The sequence below is a fragment of the Talpa europaea genome (assembly GCF_964194135.1).
Source record: "Talpa europaea genome assembly, chromosome: X".
NCBI lineage: Eukaryota > Metazoa > Chordata > Mammalia > Eulipotyphla > Talpidae > Talpa > Talpa europaea.
Window position 1 is genome coordinate 25,654,603 of NC_140081.1, and position 19,530 is coordinate 25,674,132.

At 41.7% G+C, this 19,530-nt stretch overlaps 1 protein-coding gene across 1 annotated transcript in view; it reads left to right on the forward strand.

Annotated features, from left to right (window-relative positions):
- ATP6AP2 (ATPase H+ transporting accessory protein 2) overlaps window positions 1-14,054 on the forward strand; it is a gene marked incomplete at both ends in the record, with an annotated part of 54,436 nt that extends 40,382 nt beyond the window's left edge. Inside the window, 6 exons of the mRNA XM_084258901.1 lie at window positions 7,088-7,183; window positions 7,323-7,460; window positions 8,304-8,357; window positions 9,257-9,406; window positions 10,201-10,320; window positions 13,860-14,054. Coding sequence (XP_084115027.1) covers window positions 7,088-7,183; window positions 7,323-7,460; window positions 8,304-8,357; window positions 9,257-9,406; window positions 10,201-10,320; window positions 13,860-14,054 — 753 coding nt within the window. The remainder of the gene's footprint in view (window positions 1-7,087; window positions 7,184-7,322; window positions 7,461-8,303; window positions 8,358-9,256; window positions 9,407-10,200; window positions 10,321-13,859) is intronic.
- Between the last annotated feature and the right edge of the window lie 5,476 nt (window positions 14,055-19,530).

Here is a 19,530-nt window from a genome sequence, read left to right on the forward strand (position 1 = left end):
ACTTTCTGGTGGTCTAGAATAGATTACTCCAAGCACACATGACATGCTTACCAAAAAAAATGCTTACGTGTTTACGAACTAGGTCACAAGGCAAATCTCAACAAACAATAAAGAATCCGTATCATGTAAACCACCCTCTGACCACAATGCTGTTAAACCAGAATATCTTAAAACTGTAGAAACAAGCAAAAGCTACATGACCCCAGGTTTAAAGCTCACTGAGCACCCCGCCCCGTAGGCTGAAGCCAAATGAACACCTACACACAGTAAAATTGAAGCACTGTGAAGGACACTGACAATCTTAAACATTGCCAGGAGAGAAGACGCTGTCATGATGTGGTACTGAGAGGAAAATGACAGCAGGTTTCTTGCTGTTCCCATGAGGGACCAGAAGAGCAGGAATGGAAAAGCATTCATTGTGTAGCATAAGCTGAGCTGAAAATACTGTTTACATAGTCATAATAAAGAGATGATATTGACCTGATGAAAATTCTGATGTACCTATTGGGAGGGTGGAGAGAGAGAAACAGGGTGTATGTGGGCAGGGGCTGTGGTTGGTGGTGTAGAGAGCTAAGTCCTCATTTTCTGTAATGGGCAATAGATAGATATTGTAGTAATATAAACATTATTTAGAGATGATGGGAAAAAGAAAAAGAAACAGGATTTGGAAAAGAGTGCCTCAGAGAAGTGGGAAATGAGGGAGAGGTAAACTTTTTTTTTTTAAAGATTTATTTATGCATACAAGAACTGGGGTATAGGCCAGAGGTGTGTGTGTGGGGGGGAAATTAGAGGATTCACCAGAGACAGAGTGGAGAACAGAACTGGCAGATTGAAGTACACTGCTGAGGGGAGCAGCGGGCGAGTCAGGAGAGGTCTGCTGCACCAGGTGGGTAGCCCCTTGGCCGGCCGGGAGATTGAACTTGTGCTGCAAAGGCTGCGGACAGCTTCAAAAGTTGTGTCTTAACCCCTTGCACCACCAGGGAGGCCCTAAACGTTTTTTGGTTTTTTTTTTAAGTCAGCAAGAAAGTTGGAATTAAATATACTCCTAAATAATTCATGGTTGAGGAGAAAATCACAGTGGAAGTTATGATATTATGTGGAATTGAGTCTCAATACACTATATGTAAAAAACTAGGGTGCAGCTAAAGTGGTACGGAGTGGGAAATTTATAACCTCAAATGTGCATGTTAAACAATTTAAAAGATTAGAAATTAATGAGCTAAGGAAACCAGAAAAATTTCAGAGTAAGTACAAGGAAGGGAATAGTAAAAATCCAAGGATTAAAAAAATTTCTTTAGTCTTCAAAGTTGTTTGTCATATGGTTTCTGTGAAAATCATTTTGGAAGGTCCCTTTAAGTAAATATAGAAAATTTCAAAATGCCATAAAGGTGTTAGTGTGCAATGCTAAACAAACAGATTTACCTCATTTTACTGAGTAAAAGCTGTGAAAAGAGCTAGTTGCTAGACCCTGACTGACCATTTATAATACTTTTCCTGTCAGTAGGTGGTGAATGCTAGAAGGCTCAGGGCAAAACCCACAAAATAGAGAAGAAATAGAATGTCTTCAAATTCCATATAACAAAACTTCTATTTGATTAGCTTAGCTCTTTTCATTAGAATTTCAAGTCATCAGCGACCAAAATTCCATTTTTTACAGGACAGCCATGCATATACTTAATACAGTGGAAGAAAACAGTTACTCGATTTTAATCAGCTGAGTTTTTCCCTTGTTTTTTTTCATGACTTCTCTAGTTTTTAATTAAATCACACAATTCCGAGCATCAGGCCCTATCAACTTCATTAGAAACCCCTGGGATTGTGGGGGTCTGAAGGGGAAGGGTAAGACCCACCCTCCCCAACCTTTCCCTGTAGGAGCTAAAAGCATCAGGATTACCTCCCAGGAGGTGGGTGGGACAGGATTGTGAAAGTAACTTGGGGCTAGCAGGGTGGAACCTCCAGGAGGAATGTCATTGTTTGCTTATCACCTTCCCTGGAAAGAGGCCCCCAGTCAGGACATCTGCCCTGCAGTGACCTGAGTGGCCCTACAGCTGAGGTGGAGGCTCTAAGCTGGGAACCCTTAATCCATCAGCTCTGCCTGGGGATGAAGCTTTGGGAAAGGCAAATTTGGGTAAAGGGAAGTGGCACCCTGGCTCCACTTCCAGAAGGCTGTTACCTGAACCAGGTAGCTGTGCCCAGGTGCTTTGGAGACCAGAGGGGCAATGGTGCGTCAGGGGCAGAGGAGCAAGGCAGATAAAAGTGTGTCATGGACTGGAGAAGGGTTTAGTTCCCCTAATTTCAAAAACTGGAAATGGGATGCAGACAGCGGGGAAAGGTTGCTTTTCCATGGTATACCCCAGTTTTAGGCCACTTCCCAGCAGTCCCTGCGGGTGTCAGGGCCAGGACAGGTGTATGCTAGATCCTTTGTGCCCTTCATGAGACCTGTGGGTCTCTGTAAAAGGACATGGAAAACTGGTCCATTTCCTCAGCCCAGCCCACTTTCCTCCAAAGGAGGACTCTGTGTGTGTCAAAAATACACAACCTACCCCAGCACCCAGAGATCATAGGTTTGCCAAATCCCTCAGTGGCCCAGGGTGGGGTCACATGACTGTCCTGAGTAGACTTGAAGACTTAATGGCCTTGTTGGGGGCAAGGATGTCCTGAACAAACTCCACAAACAGGTTTTATGGAACCCACCCCCACCCCAGACCAAAGAGATCCAAGACCCCAGGGACTACAGATCCCATAATGTCATCACCGCTGAAGGAGGGTTGCTGGGAACTGAGGGTGGAGTTAAGCAGCCAGGCTTGGTATATAACCAGACACGTGGGTCTTGGGGGCCCTTGGTTTTTGCCGGCTTTCAGTGTGCTATTGGGGTTCCGTAGGATGCATTCACCAATTTATCTCTCTTTCTCCCTAAGCTATTCATTTCATCATTTCTCCTGTCTTGTATATAAACCATTATTACCCTTTTTGTGTGTGCCTGCAGTTGAGTCATTATAAGTCCCTTTTAAGCGCGGGTGAGGGCCCACCATTAGGCCAACCCAGTTCACATTGCGGTTGCCCTCTTAACAGCCTTGCCAAAAGTGTTCCCTGTAGCCCATCCACAATCCCAAAGGTCATGTGGAGGTAGGAGGCCCTGGGAAGTGGGCAGAAGGGGTTCTGCTCCCTTCCTACTCCCCAAGAGCCAGTGCTCTTCCAGAGAACATAACTGGCGAGTCCCCTGTGGACCCCTGTTCCCTAGGGGAGGGCAAAAAACCCAGAAATAGTAAAGGAGGTGGAGTCAGGTTTGGCACTTTTCAAACATAGCACCCCTCTGGGCCCTCCCAGTGTCCCTGGAGGAGCTCATATCCCTGGGCTGCTCTTTTCCTCTTTGAGGCTGGATCCTACTGAATTTTCCTGTTCCAGCCCGTGACCCAGGTGTAGGAGTCTACCAGAGGAATCTCTGGTTCACCTTGTAGAGAAGAGCTGGTACATTCTGGGCATAGGCCTTGGCCTCGCCGGACACATAGGTCAGGGGACTGGTGAACTTGAGCTGTAGTCCTGTCACACAGCCAGTGGCAAAGCCAAACAGCCGCCTTGAGTCATCATACCCGAGAATCAGGCACTGCCCAGTTGGGTAGAGTTGTGGAGGACCTGAGCCCCCTCAAAAACAGGAGCAGGGGCAGGAATAGGACGCAGGCATTGACATTGTAAGTCAGGCACCAGACACTGCTGTCCACCCTGGAAGCACCTTCTTGATATAGTTGGCATTCAGGGAGATGCAGAGGCTAGCTAGCACGGTGAAGAGGTGCCCAAAGACAGGGTGCCCTCTGTCCCCTCCTGGTCCTCAACAAACCGGTGGCCACCAATGCTGCTGCTGCAGGTGAGTCAGGCATCAGAGGTGGTGTCACAGATCCTGTGACCAGGATCAGTCACAGGAAAAAGGGAGGAGAGAGGAATGAAAGGCAGGGAAGAAGGAATGCAGCACAAGGGTGCAGCACGTAGGAGAGCAGCACTTTGAAGCTGGTGGTGAGAGCGGCCCAGCTTGCAGAAAGCCACACCCACATACTTGAGGCAGAGGTTTTTGAAGGTGATTATACCCATGCATACCACCAATAGGGGCAAGATGCCCCAGGCCACTCGGGTCCAGGCGCAGGTGGGGGTCCACTGCCCCAGTGGCCAGTGCCCTTGCACAGCAGTGCAATTACCAGGCACTGGTAGAAAGTGACAAAGGTGGGAGTGTCCAGCCGCAGGTAGGGGCTGTCCAGCAGGTACTTGTTAAGGAACACTGGAGATGGAGGTGACCCAGTAAAGAGACCACCAGTGCAATCTGCAAGGCCTGCAGCAGAAAGGCCTCTCTGCATCTCTGAAGGGGTCAAAAGCCCCTATCAGTGTCCTGCAGGATCCTGGCCCACTTCAGAGGGACCCTGTTCATGGTGGCAGAGGAAGTGGGTCACTCTGGAGTATAAGGGTAGTGAGCTCTCATCTGCAATCTGCACCCCTCAACTGTACGTGTGAGTGGCCTAGAGGTCCCCTACTTTCCTCTTGGATGGAGAGGTTCTGCTCTAGGGTGAGCTCTGCAACTGGCTCCCACCTTGAGGGGGCTCATGAGCCGAGGTCAGAGAAGGGGTGTGGGACAAGCGAAGGTTGGACCTGACAGGGGACAAGGGGCTGGGGCCCACTAGGATCAGTCACAGGAAAAAGGGAGGAGAGAGGAATGGAAGGCAGGGAAGAAGGAATGCAGCACAAGGGTGCTAGAAAAGGGGGGGTAGGGGACTGCAGTGGAAGCCTGCAGAGAGAGGGAGGCATGGGATACTCTGAACTGAAGGGCTTGTCGCAGGACGTGGAGCATTTAGGGAGCTGACTGGAGAGAGCTGTGTGGGTGTGGAAATGGACTGAAGTTGAAAAGGGGAATGCATTGGAGGTCAGAGGTGCTCAGGAAGGGGTTCAAAGGACGACGGGGTGGGGGGGGCACTACTTTCCTGATCTAGTCGGGACCAGAATTCCAAGTTTTTTCCTTTGAGTTTTAAGGTCTATATATTGCAGCTTTTTCTTTTCCTTCACAGTCTGGTGTTCATCATGCTTTAATCTTCAACTTTCTGCCATTTCACTGGGTGAAATGAGGCTGGAGAGTTTGTGTTACATGTTCTTGTATTCCTTCCAAACCCAAGGAGGTGGATTATTGTATGATTGCAAAAGGAGATCACTTGTGGCTGACTCAGCACTGCTAGTATTATGCTTTTGCAAGCTTGAACTCTTCCCCCTTCAGTTCCTTCTTAACTCATTTTAAGAGAATTTTGGGAAGAATTATTAATATGCATCTTGGATAAGAGAACAAATTGATTTTACTTTACAGTATCATAAAATTGATAAACCTAATTTTGATGGTAGGATTTAATCAGATTCATGTAATTTATGTAATATTTATTTCTGCCTGTACCACACGAGCATTAATTAGCTACTTATAAACATGAGCCTTTTAACAACAGTAAAGGGGATTACTTTCTTTTTTTTAAGATTTATTTATGCATACAAGAACTGGGATACAGGCCAGAGGTGTGGGGGGGTGAGAGGTTTCACCAGACAGAGTGAGGAACAGAACAGGCAGATCCACTGAAATACACTGTTGAGGGGAGCAGGTGAGTCAGGAGAGGTCTGCTGCGCCATGTGGGTAGCTCCCTGGCCGGGGATCGAACTCGTGCTGCAGTGGCCATGGACAGCTTCATAGGTTGTGTCTTAACCTAAAGGGGATTACTTTTTTTAAAAAAGGAACATTTAAGAAATCTCCACTAAAATAAAAACACTGGGCCTCCCCGGTGGCGCAGCGGTTGAGCGCTGGGTTGCGAAGCTGCCCGCGGCCTCTGCGACGCAGGTTCGATCCCCGGCTGCTCCCCGGCCACCAGAGGAGGGTCCCACATGGCGCGCAGACCTCTCCTGCCGCCCGCTGCTCCCCTCAGCAGTGTACTTCGGTCCTTCTGCCTGCTCTGCTCCCCGCTCTGCCTCTGGTGAATTCTCTCACCCTCCCGCGCTTCTGACTGTACCCAGTGCATGTATGAACAAATAAACAAATAAATAAATAAATAAAAAACATGCCTCTATTAAAAAAAAAAATAAAATAAAAACACTGCTAGTATACTGCATGATTTAATATGATGTTGAGTATAAAATAATTTTTGAAGGGGAAGGTTACTATATCATATTTTTTTAAAATAATGGAGAGCAAAAGCAGATTTACAGGGAAGATAAAATTTTAGTTACTTTTGGAAGTGGAGGGAGTGGATGGCGAGGCCTCTAGGGTGCTGAGAATGTTCTTTCTGTCTTGATGTGTTGGGTCATAGGAATGTATCTGTTTGTAAACATTCCCTGAGCTATTTATTTCCCCAAGGTTTGTGTACTATATTGTATGCATATTTTAATAAAAAATTTCAAGGAAAAATAGGCTTCACTACAACTGTTTATTTTAATTTAATAATATTTCATGGTCCTGGTAGAAGGCTTCAAAATTCTTTTTTTTCCACACCGGGCCTTGGGTTCACACTGTCAGGGCTTCAAAATTCTTGTGACACATTTTATGCCTTGTTTAAGAGTCCTTAGTCTATTCGAAGACAAGCCCTTAATCTTTAATTAAATGTTTTTGAATTTTTGAAAGGAAAAATGAGACCCTATTTCTTTTCAGTTAAATTCAATTCTTCAAATTCCTCTGACCTCTTAAATGCATGTTAATACTTGATTGTAAAATATACATTAATTGTAGCATGCTTAATCAATACTGAAACTGGGTGTATTGAGGCTTAAAGCACATGACTGGCCACCAGGAAGAGGTGTGGTGGGCTGGTGTGGTGTGTTCCGTGGCAGCAGCTATTTCCCATTTAGGTACATTGGGAGATAGAAACTCATTGGCTCACTAGGGACTCTTTAATCTTCCCAGCCCTCAAAAGGGCTCTGATTTTGCATATGATTTGGGTCTTTTGAATTTCCGTAGAAAATGCTGGGGTTGGTTTGTTTTTAAAGGCTTGGGTGTTTTGGTTTTTTTTAATACCATCTGAATGATCTTTCTTCTTCCCACTTTGGTTCTGATTGTAATCAACATCTTACTCTTAAATTTCAGGCAGTTCCTTTTAGTCTTGACAGTGTTGCAAATTCCATTCACTCTCTGTTTTCTGAAGAAACTCCGGTAGTTTTGCAATTGGCTCCCAGTGAGGAAGTAAGTGCTAAGTTTTTAAGATGCTTTTAAAAATAAACTTTTATTCTTAGTGAAAACCTAAAACTAATTTCATGAAAAATGCTCTGTGTTTATTGGAATTAATCTGTGGACTGTGACTTAAAATTTTGGATTCTTGCAGAGAGTGTATATGGTGGGGAAGGCAAACTCAGTTTTTGAAGATCTTTCAGTAACTTTACGGCAGCTCCGCAATCGTCTGTTTCAAGAAAATTCTGTTCTCAATTCACTTCCCCTAAATTCGCTGAGTAGGAACAATGAAGTAAGTAATGCCAGTGTTGAATAAATAAATGACTATCATTGCTAATCTCCCATTTTTTATACCCTCCTGCTTGTAGAGCACACTTGAAATTGAAAATGAAAGCTTTCACAAATTTACTCCTGGACTAGATTTCTTCTTTCCTTTATAGTCTAGTTTTCTTGTGAAGTTCACAAATAAACTGACTTTTTGTGAATTGAGCTGTAGTAGTAAATAGTATCACATTCTAGCACAAGGGTTGCCGCCAATTAGTCCAGACAGGTCAGAAGTCACATTTATCCACTTAGTGGCTGTTGAATGGGGGCCATTATTCATTGCTACTTCTGATGTGTAACTTCAGTTTTCTGACTCATTCTTGACAGTACAGTGGAGGGAGCCACCCTTCCTTTTTGCCTCGTCAGCTTTACCCCCTGCTCAGGTACCCTCTTACCTACATGGCGAGCCACCTTTGTTGCAGCCTCCCCTCTTTATCTACTGTGGATGCCCAGGACCATCATCTTTTATTCTCTGGTATAGAAAGGATTGAAGGGAAGTAAGCAAACAGGACCTCATTGCAGTGGACCAGAATATTCTGATGCCCTGAGGGAAAACCACATTAAAGTTTGGATGCTGTATCAAAAATACTGCTTTTGAGTGATAGTCACTGTGGTGGGGAATGACTATTACCTCTCTGTTAGGAAATAATGTTTTATATGCATTTTCAGTTGAAATGAACCTCTCAGCTCAAGGACGGTTGTTTCATAAATTCACTTACGTGCTTAACATTTGTAATATCCTGTACCTTCCTTGATAAAGGGCAAGTGCAGAGCTGACACGTATTTAAAGTAATGCCCATTTCTTTTGCAGGTTGACCTGCTCTTTCTTTCTGAATTGCAAGTGCTACATGATATTTCAAGTTTGGTAAGTAAGAATTAGTCTAATGAATTTTTCAGTTCCATTTGTTTTGGTTCCAGAAGATACTTTTAGAGAATCCTTGAGTAATACCGAAACCATTGGTTTAAGTATGTGCTGGATTTATGGTACCATGTGAGTTGAGATATTGGTGGTATTGGGAATTTTGAACTCATGTTACATTCAAGTTACTTTGCATTTCTACTTTTAGGAGCGACAGTAAGTATATTCTCCAAGAAGACAAACCTAGAAGTAAAGGCATCCTGGTCGTAGTTCCTGACTTGGCTATTAATTTGTCAGGCATCAAGACTTAGTACCTATATATAATTTTTGGGTCAGAAAGAAATAACAGTTTAGACTAGTGCTGTCAACCAAATTAGGAAAGGAATAAATCTGCCTGGAGGATAGTCTCTCTCTCTCTTTTTTTTGGGGGGTGAATGATTTTTTTTTAATCCTCCTGTGACTAAAATAGGAAACTTGCCTATGTGCTAGCATCTGACGTTGTCGCCCGTACTTTTATCAGTGGGGTTGGTTCTGGGAGACTGGATACATAGTGCGAGGAGCTGGTGAGGTGGCTCGGGAGGGCACGTGGGAGGTGTCTACTCTCTGAGCACCAGTGACGCATGCTCTCCTGGGATCACACTGGTCTAACCATCTGCTCTTTCATACCCTGGCCCATGTCTGAGGTTTATAAACTAAGACATTTTTAAAGAGCTTTTATTAAATAATCAAGGAATCTTGTAACTTTATCAGGAGTTCCTGTCATACCACATCCATTTTCCACCATTTTAGACTATTTGTATATCGTGTGTTCTGGTGCAGTTCTGTTCAGCGTGACTCAGTCAGGTGTAGAGCTTCAACTGGCTATGTTTGACATTGCTTTATCCACTTCTTTTTATTCTCGTAAGTTGTCTCGACATAAGCATCTAGCCAAGGATCATTCCCCTGATTTATATTCACTGGAGCTGGCAGGCTTGGATGAAATTGGGAAACGATATGGAGAAGACTCTGAACAATTCAGAGATGCTTCTAAGATCCTTGTTGATGCTCTACAAAAGGTAAGTTATTGACGGGCTATGAGAGGTTTGGGTAGGATTGTTTCTGTTTTAGCCTCTTGATGGAAAAATGTCCTTAGTGAAACACTGCTGATTGCACTTTTACCTTCTTTGGAGACCCACTAGTTTTAATGACCAAGGATGAAGTAAGTTGGAAGTATATTTTGCGATGTCAGTTTCTAATGCTGGCAGGGCTAGCACCCGAAGGGGCATTTTTGTAGGAATAACTAGTGCAGTGTTCTCATCATGGTAAAATTACATGACATAAATTGACCATATTAACCATTTTTAAGTGTACAGCTCTGTAGCACTAAGTATATTCACATTTGTGCAACTGTCATCACCATCCATCTGCAGAGCTTACGTCTTCCCTACCTGATACCCTGTCCCCATCAAACGCTGATGTGATGAAGAATACTTAGCACAACACCAGATTCAGTAGATTCCGCTCCTGGAGTTAGCTCCCTGCAGCTCCCCAGTGAGGTGGCTTAGCTAGCCCTTTGTTGTATTTTACTAGGGACCACTCGGAAGCTCTCTTTTCCCTTTTCTGCCTCCCTTTGCCCAATTTATGTGCCAGCAAATTCATCTCTTAAAGAAATTTTATTTTGAACATTTAAATATATGTTGAAGATTAACACTTCTGGATATTTTAATATAATGAAAAGCTTTAAGACTTGCCTATTTAAGATAGTTGATCTCATGAATGAATATATAAGTATATGTTCTTGTAGCTGCACATTAACTTTACAGTAATTTTAGTCTGTATTTGAGATTCATAGTAATGTCAATAACTTCAGTTTGCAGATGACATGTACAGTCTTTATGGTGGGAATGCAGTGGTAGAATTAGTGACCGTCAAATCATTCGACACATCCCTTATGAGGAAGACAAGGACTATCCTTGAAACAAAAGAAGAAGTAAGTACATTTTTAGATGCTGCTTTAAAATTGTAAAATTAACTTTAAAAAAAACAACCCTTATCACCTCTATCTTATATCGCCTGAGGACAAGATGAATGAGCAGTCAGTAAATCTGAAGCCAGTTTCAGTTAAAACATAACTTTCTTATTCACACAGGTAAGTGTGTTTTGCCAGGGATACTCTGTTCTTTGGGATTATAATCAGATAATGCAAGAATTTGATTTAGGCATGAAGGAATTCTCCAAGCCAACAAGATCATTCACGCATTGGTAGTACAAGGAGACACTGGCATTAGTGTGAGAGAGGGTGTTGCTCTCTCATCCCGGAGAGCCTTTTCCCAGAGCTACGTTGGGCGGCATGATTCTCATTTTCCTGGGTCTGCTGTGTACACGCTTTCTAATTTGATCTTTTGCAATTTTGATCTGGATCTTGCTTTGAGTTTACATTTTAGGGGGTCATCGGTAAGACTGCAAGTCATAGTAAAGCATGTGTATGTGTGTATACAGACGTACACACATGTACAAATACAAGGGCAGCAGTGTGGATACTCCAGAACATTATGTAGCCAGGAGCATTGCTTACAGTTGGCTTCATCTCTTGGAGCGGTCAGCTTCCCAGTCATTTAAAGACACTTCCCTTGGGACCCATTTGTATCCCCAACCCTGCTTGGGAGGGGGTTGGAGTAAGACAGTCCATAATCTAGACATGACGGTTTTGTTTTTTTTGTTTTTTTTGTTTTTTAAATATTTATTTATTTATTTATACATGCACTGGGTACAGTCAGAAGCGCGGGAGGGTGAGAGAATTCACCAGAGCCAGAGCAGGGAGCAGAGCAGGCAGAAGGACCGAAATACACTGCTGAGGGGAGCAGCGGGCGGCAGGAGGGGTCTGTCGCACCATGTGGGACTCTCTCCCGGGGCTGGGTAGCAGCCGGGATCGAACCAGCGCTGCAGAGGCTGCGGGCAGCTTCACAACCCAGCGCTCAACTGCTGCGCCGCCGGGGAGGCCCTAGACATGACTGGTTTGAGATTATTTCATTCTAAATTGAACTGGAGTGGAAGGATGTCTATTTATAGAACAATAAATACTTTTATTACATGAACTGAGATCGAGGGGAGGAGGATTTATTTGCCTTTCTGGACTTTGATTACCCTCAGAACTCTAGCAACTTACCAGCACGTAGCCCCATCTGCTCGGCCACACTGGGCTTGTCTTGAAATGATACATGCTGTGAGAATATGTTCTGGTCAGGGGACTGCTTAAGACAGCATGGCAGGCTAAACAGCCCTGAAAACTTTCCCGCTATAACATCTAGAAATGATGGATAAAAAAATAAATGCTATTTTTGCATGCATAGTTTAGCTGTCAAGAAAGTTAAGGGGAATTCGTAAGGAGCAAGTAAAGAAAAGGAACTTGAAAATTGTAGTAAGTAGGCTGCCTTAGAGACATGTCCAGTTGGGTTACCAGGAGCCTGGAAACAGCATCTTTGACTCTCTGAACATGGGTGGGAGCTGGAAATGGGACCGTGAAAGGGCTCAGTAAGTAGGGCCCACGGGAAAACAGTTTCCCTACCAGCAAGGGGAGACAGAAAGGCAGCTTGGGCTCTGTGTAATAGGGGTATGTGCTGGGGGTGGGATGTCTCCCAAGCAATTCTTAACCACAGGACCACTTTTGTGTGGGTTTGGGGCTCAAATTTATATTACCTGCAAGGCCTAGGAAGCCCCAGGCTGGTAAAACCTGTGGCGCCCAGCAGAAGCAAATGTAAACCCTCTCTGGCAGGACACGCCATCCACGCTAGCGAGCCACGGTGGAGGGAGGACCCCATAGCCCCACAGGTGGGGCCAAGCTGCCATGAGTGTATGGTAGCTAATGCCTCAGATGGCAGAATTAGACCCCCAAGAACTTTAAGTAATAGAATGTGGGTATGGGCCATAAAACAATGATTTGAAATGATTGAAGAAATGAAGCAATCAAACTAGTAAATTTTAACTTAATGGGAGCCCTCTTAAGGACTAAGATCCTCTCAGGCCCACCCTAGGCTGCTAATTTTGCATGAAGTCACTCCCAGGAGAAGCAGACCATTTGAAAAAGGTACCTTTGTTTTGGAACTTTGAGAAACTAGTTTTGCAGAGTTGAATTATTCTATCTACTCTAGGCATTAGGTTGAATTTACCGATCAGCCGTTTTAATGGACAAATTGAGTTTATTAGAAAGTTAGTTTCTCCAATGACTGCATATGCGGTAAGGACAAGAATCGGGAGATGTCATTGGATTGTCTTTACTCACAAGCTAGTGAATTAACTTTGTGCGTAAGTAGCCTAAAATCTAAGATTTAGTTTTTGTTAAACTTGACAGACTGAAACTAACACTTAGAGATGGGAGGTTGGTACCAAACATTTCTTGGAATACCATTCTGCCCCTGCCTCCAGTCTCTGACTCACCACCTCTCGTCAGCTTTCATTACTCTCCTAAATCCAGTGTCTGCTCTCAGCTCCATGCTGACAGTCTCGCCTGCTTCCCAGAGAAAAAGAGGCCTTCAGCTTGAAGTTTCTTTTTAGGGTGATGAAATGTTCTAAAATTAGATCGTGGTGATGACTGCAACTCTGCAAATATACTAAAATTCAATGAATTATGCACTTAAAATAAGTGAGGAAAGAACCCATTTTACCCCTCCCCCCCCCAAAAAAAAAGGAAAAGACAAACCTGATCTTGTCACTTCCTGCTTGGTGCCTTCTCATTGCCTGTGAGCTCAAGGCTGGCTTCTCAGCAGCTCCCCTGCCTCTGGCTTCATCTCCTGCTGTTTTCCTACTTTTTAATTTCCTAGCCAGATTAAACTAAGTTTTCACTGCCTTTGCCAGAAGGGCTTACCTTTCAAGTGGGTCATAGATATATATAACATGTAATAATGGTTAACATAAAGAATAAAAAGAATTTTAACACTACGTAACTGAAGAGACTAGTTGTTCTCCAAAGCTCCCCCTGTCTTAGTCCCCCACCTGCATCATCTAGAGGTAGTTGCTGTCTTGAATATTACATAATCATTCCCTTGCTTTTCTTTACTTTGATCATATGTGTATTTATCCTTAAAAAATGTTTAGTCTTACCTGTATTAGAGATTTATGGAAATCGAATCTATGGATAGCTTTAAGAGCCCTGGACTGATAAATGCAGCTGTTATGGAGTCATTGTAGTGCTTTGTGTTCCATTGTACGATGTGCCATAACTGCCCATTCTGGTGATGGACGTCCTTGTCTGTGGCCTTCGCTGCCCGTGTCACAGTGCTCTGTAGGGAGTGAAGTCGCTGGATCACAGGAGATGCACACCTTCAACTTCATTGGTGTTTCCAAATGTTCTTAAGTGGTTGAACCAATTTATAATTCTACCCCAGAGTGCTTGTCTTTTCCGTGAAGGCTCCCCTTTTAAGAGACTCTTGTGCAGCTTACGAATAATTGTTAATCAGTCAATCATAGTTACTAAATTGGAATAATTTCCTATCTTAAAATTCTTCCTTCTTTATCTTCTTTTATTCATTGTAGGGGCCCCCATCAACTCCTTATAACCTTGCATATAAGTATAATTTTGAGTATCCAGTGGTCTTCAACCTGGTACTTTGGATTATGATCGGCTTGGCCTTGGCTGTAATTATCACCTCTTACAATATTTGGAATATGGATCCTGGATATGATAGCATCATATATAGGATGACAAATCAGAAGATTCGAATGGATTGAACTTTCCTCACGCCAAACTTAGAAAAAGAGTTTGGAATTTACTATTTTGTTAAAATTAATCTTTCGGTGTAGTTTAAAGTTGGTAGTACACTTTAAATTTATAAAAAAGCAAACTTTGTTCTCTATTTTGTGTGTGCCTGTGATGTTTTTTAGAGTGAATTAGAGTATTGATGTGAATTGGTTTATGTGATATAGATTCCATTATATGCTTGAATATTATAATATACCATTTAATATAATTTCATTCCATTTACTATTTGGAAATATGCACTGAAATAAATGTTAGACATTTAGAATAGCTTGTGTTATTTATGTTGGAAAAATGCACTGAATTTACTGGAGAAACTTATAAATGCTTAACTTCCTTACACAGGATAGGTGCAAATATTTGGTCAGTGATATTCTATGAACCCTTTGTAAATGTCTTAATTTGATGTAAATATCCCTGAAACAAGAGAACAGGTTGCTTAGATTTGGAACTGCATCTGATTGACCCAATATAACCGTTTTTTAACCTCTTCTGAAAGTTTGGTGATCCAGGTGGTCTGGTATAGGGATTAAAAATACCATATTGATCTGAGAAGAAGCTGGCTTTGTGGAGTTTTAGATGCTTGTAATTATATACACAAAAACAAGAATTGGGGGGACATCTTGGGGCATGAATATAAAATCTTTATCTCAGTAACTTTTCCCCTGTGTAAGTTACTGTGGTTGTGGTACAATGTCTTTTTTATAGGATATTAAGTGGAAGTAGATGCTGCCTACTTTTCATGTGGAAGTGGACCAATGTCTATAAAGAGTGACAAATAAAGTTAATGATTCCAAAATTGTGTCATTTCAATATTAAATCTATTTTATGTTGCAAGAATCTAACTTAACAGGATGTTATTTAATCAGTATTGCCTGTTTTATTATATATAGTCTCATGCTGTTTTTTAACATTTGTTCGTTCTCACTGCCTCCTGAGATTCAGTACAAAGATAAGGAAGACACTGCAATTACCATTCTTGTTACTCAATTTATACAGAATATATGATAAATTCACACTAGACTTCAGGTGTAGGAAAGGCTTAAATTTCCCTTTAGCATTTTATTTGATTTTTTTAAAAAATTGACACCTTTATTTTTTATGGAAGTAACATTGCTTTTAACATAAAAGTTTCAGGTGTCCATCACTGGAAATCGACATGTGTGTAACCTGCATTAACTTTACCACTGAAGTCCACTCTGTCCTTCACCCCTTTCCCCTTCCCTTCTGGTAAGCACTGTTGATCTTACAGTCTAAAGTTTTTGTTTTATTTAGCTTAGCTGTTTGTTTTTTCTATATACCACATATGCGTGAAATCACAGTGCTTCCTATAGCATTTTAAAAGTTGAATAAGCAACTAATTGTTTAGAATATGAAGGACTATCTAAGGTTATAATTTTGTTTCTTTTTTTTTTAAAGACTGATTTATTTATGCATACAAGAACTGAGGTACAGGCCAGAGGTGTGGAGGGTGAGAGGATTCACCAGAGACAGAGCAGGGAACAGAACAGGCAGACTGACCAAAATACACTGCTGAGGGGAGCAGCGGGCAAGACAGGAGAGGTCTGCTGTGCCATGTGGGTTGCTGCCTGGCTGGGGATCGAACTCGTGCTGCAGTGTCTGCGGATAGCCTCATAGGTTGTGTCTTAACCCCTTGCGCCACCAGGGAGGCCCCCTATAATTTTGTTTCTTGAAGAGATGTGATCTTGTGCCTCTGAATCAGACAGTGCTGTAAACCAGTGTTACTTCAATTAAAAGAAAAAAGGACTTGCAGATCAGAATTTTAAATTTTATCAGCGTGTAGAAAAATTACCATATGAGAGTTGTGCTGTCCTGTCCGCAGGAACCCTACCTGGGTTTAGTATTAGCTGTTTCTGCCTCTTCTTTGGAGAGATCATCAAATCATTTGTAAGAGGTTGGCAGGTTTGAGAAGATGGACAGTATTTATTGTGTTTTAAGTTTTACCATTAAGTTTTACCACTTAATGCACAATACCTTTGACAATTAACAGTTTTGAACCTCCTAGAATGGAGGCAGTTTTTATTTTTGCTTTTCACTGAACTATAAATAATAGTGAAGCTGGTAACTCCACAAGGAAGAAAAAACTACGTTCTAGAGCCACCCAAGTATTCTCCACCTCTACCCCTTGCTGATTTTGTGGGGGTGAACATTATTCTGCTGCCCAACCCCAAAGCACTCTGACCCTCATGGACGCCTACAGGGCCTGTGTTTGCTGACCAGGCCTCTGTGATGCTGCAGAATGGTTAAAATCCGTTTCTCTTTCACGATTTTTTTTTCAATAAACATTGCCATACCAGGTGGATTGTTATGATTAAATATGAAGTAAACTAATGCCTTTGTAATTTAAAACTGATGAGACTTTAAGTTCTAGGGGAAGAAAAAAAAGTTAATTACATGACAACACTAATCCTTATAGGGTAAATGGCATCAGCACCCTTCCATCTATGTTAGGCAGAAAGCAATTAATTAAAATAAATGTTCTGCCAAGATTATTATACCTGTTGCTGATGATTTGCTCTTAAATTAAGTCTAATTTGTTCAGGAACATAAATCACAGTGTCTAGATTGTGTGAGAGGCTGAAAAGCCAGACTCATGGCAGGTTATTTGACTGACATTGAAAGAGAGAACCCAGTCACTTCATAAGTAGTTGGTGGAATATTCTAGGTTTATAGAATACCTTTGATTCTAAATGTGGTAGATACTTCTTATGGAATAAACTTACTAGAAATAGTAGAGACTCGGTTTTTATTGTCTTGGGCAATCTTCTGAAGGAATGATATTCTGAATCCATTTTCACTGGAACCGAATAACATGGAAACCATAAGCTTTTGAATGCATGATAAAACAGTTTCCGAGGGGCAAAGGACCTGGGGATCAAAGAACAGGCCACTGATATACTATGATATCAAGCCTAATAACCTTGGATTTAAAAGTTTCTCTCTAGCCTTTTCCTGACAGAATGGCCGACTCTGCAATGGTTAATGGAAAAATGGAGAAGGCCACTGGTAAGAAGCATTGCAATTAAAATGCATAAGAAGTCTTGCAGAGGAATTCACTCCACTGCTTCACCCACCACTTACTAGCTGAACAATCTGCGCAAATCCCTTAATCTCTGAATCAAAAGTTTCTAATCTGTGTGATGGGAATGGTAATACTCCAAGTTTGTGAAAATTGTCATTCAGTGAGATAATCTTCTAAGGTTTGTGAATGTATAATATAAACTATAGTAACTACCAAATTTAAGAAGCAATGCCTGGACCCACCGATGTCCTGGCTGTGAACTAGCCAGTGGCTTGGTTGCAAACACTAGTAACAGGCTTCAGCTACGTGTCAGTTGTCCCACTAATAATCTTTCACAGGACTAGGAGCCAATTCAGGAGCACACAGCGTTTAGCTGTCATGTCTCCTTAGTCGTCTTTAATCTGGGACAGTTCACCTTGGAAGGGTGATGGCGAGTTATTTTCTAGAATGTCCCTCAGTTTGGGTTTGTTTGACAATTTCTCGAGGTAAAATTCAGGCTCTGCATTTTTGGAAAGAATACTATAGGATTGGATGAGTGCATCTTTACCAAGAGGCATGTGGTGTCATCATGTGCCTCATTTTTGGTGACCTTCACTTTGTTTAAGGGGGTATCTGGCAGGTTTCTCCCCTACAAAGTTACTAATTTTTCTCCTGTAATTAGACACTTTAAGACTATATCCCATTTTTCATCCTTTCACACATCCATTTTAGCATCCATTGGTGATTCTTGCCTGAAATAATTATTGCTGTGTAGTTTGTTAATTGATACACTATTTTCATCATTCCTTATATGTTAATTTTGAATTCTGTAAAAAGCTTTGTCTTCCCCATTAGTTTATTTTTTCCGTTACTTATATCAGCATGAACTCATGGACACTTGTTTTAGTCTCTGTTATAACCCCCTCCTGTCATGTATTGTGTTGCTCAGTGGTCCCAGATAAGGCTATTGGGGGCCCCTTTATTAGTTGGTTCCTGTGTCCTTTGATAAGTCACCATTTGAGGGACACTTGTTTACTTTGTAGCACACCTCATACTTAAGAACTATTCAAGTTAACAATCAACATAACTTTGTGTGATTGAGGAGAAATAAAGGCGGGGAGGGGGAAGGGCGGAAGGAAAAAATGGTATTGGCATATGCACAGACGGGACAAAATGCGGAAGGTATTCGGGCAGTCTAATCACTTCAAAAGATAAGATCGTGGTTAGTTTTCATGTTTTTATTTTGTTGTTTTTGTTTTTTTGGTTTTTTTGGCCTGTTTCAGTGTTCCCTTAACTTCAGCTATTCCTGAAGATCGAGGCATCTTCCAATAACTTGCTGGTGGATCACATACTCTGCAAAGTGGCCCTCAGACTTGTGCCAGCCTGAGGGCTGTTATCAGTCTGTGATGTGAGAAGTACAAAAATTGAGATCAGTGCTGAGAAGCTTTTATAGCAATTTTGATATTACATGACATCCAAATACATGATCGATAGACTCATCTCGCTGAACAAGGGACAGATCGGCTTGGGTGTTGTCAAGCTTGCATGGTGCGTCAGTCACGCATAGGACAAGCTGCGTCCTGGTCATGCACAGCCAAACTGTCATAATGGGAGATATTTAAGGTTTGTTTGCCAGTTACCCAAAAGTTTATATAATCCAGAATTTATATTTAGTTCTCACTTTTATCTCATAAATTGCTGGGACTGGAGGAAGATTATTAAGACATTTTGGGAATAAATCCCTTTTTTTTTAATGAAAATTAAAAATAAATATCCTGATCTTGCCAAATTAGTTTAAAATTAGTCTTGTCAACATAGCTCTGTGAGACTAGTTTTATGTTAAGACAAAACATAGTTATTATCCCTTACAGGTAGAATTGTCAACAATCCAACCTCAATTAAATAAGTTAACAAGCAACCAAGCTTTTTGGCAAATTTAAAACATTAAATATAGGTGGCTTTTGTTCAAAGTGTGTATATAGACATTCAATGTAGGGGAATTGTTTTTTGTTAGAATTGTGGGACAATAAAGCTATGGGTATAATGGTCATTATCTCTGCCTATATCTTTCAGTGAATACATTTTTAATGTTTCTGATTATATTAGTTAAAATGCATTTTAGCTGTTAAATATAAAACAATTGGGCTTGTATTTTTCATCATTTAAAAAACAGTAATTCATTTTCATTGTATTTTGCAAAAATACTAGTCCACCATGAATTTGAAATGAAAATTAAAACTGGTCTTTTACCACAGCACAGAAGCTCTACCCCAGTGCAGCCCAGCTTGTTCATCCCACTCCCACCTTGCGTTGCAACAACCCTGTTTGCTCTTTGAGAGGAAAAAGGTGCTTTGAACTAGAAATCTCTACAAAATACCTGCACATAGAAAACAAATATTTAACTCAATGTAAAACTAAGAAGAAAA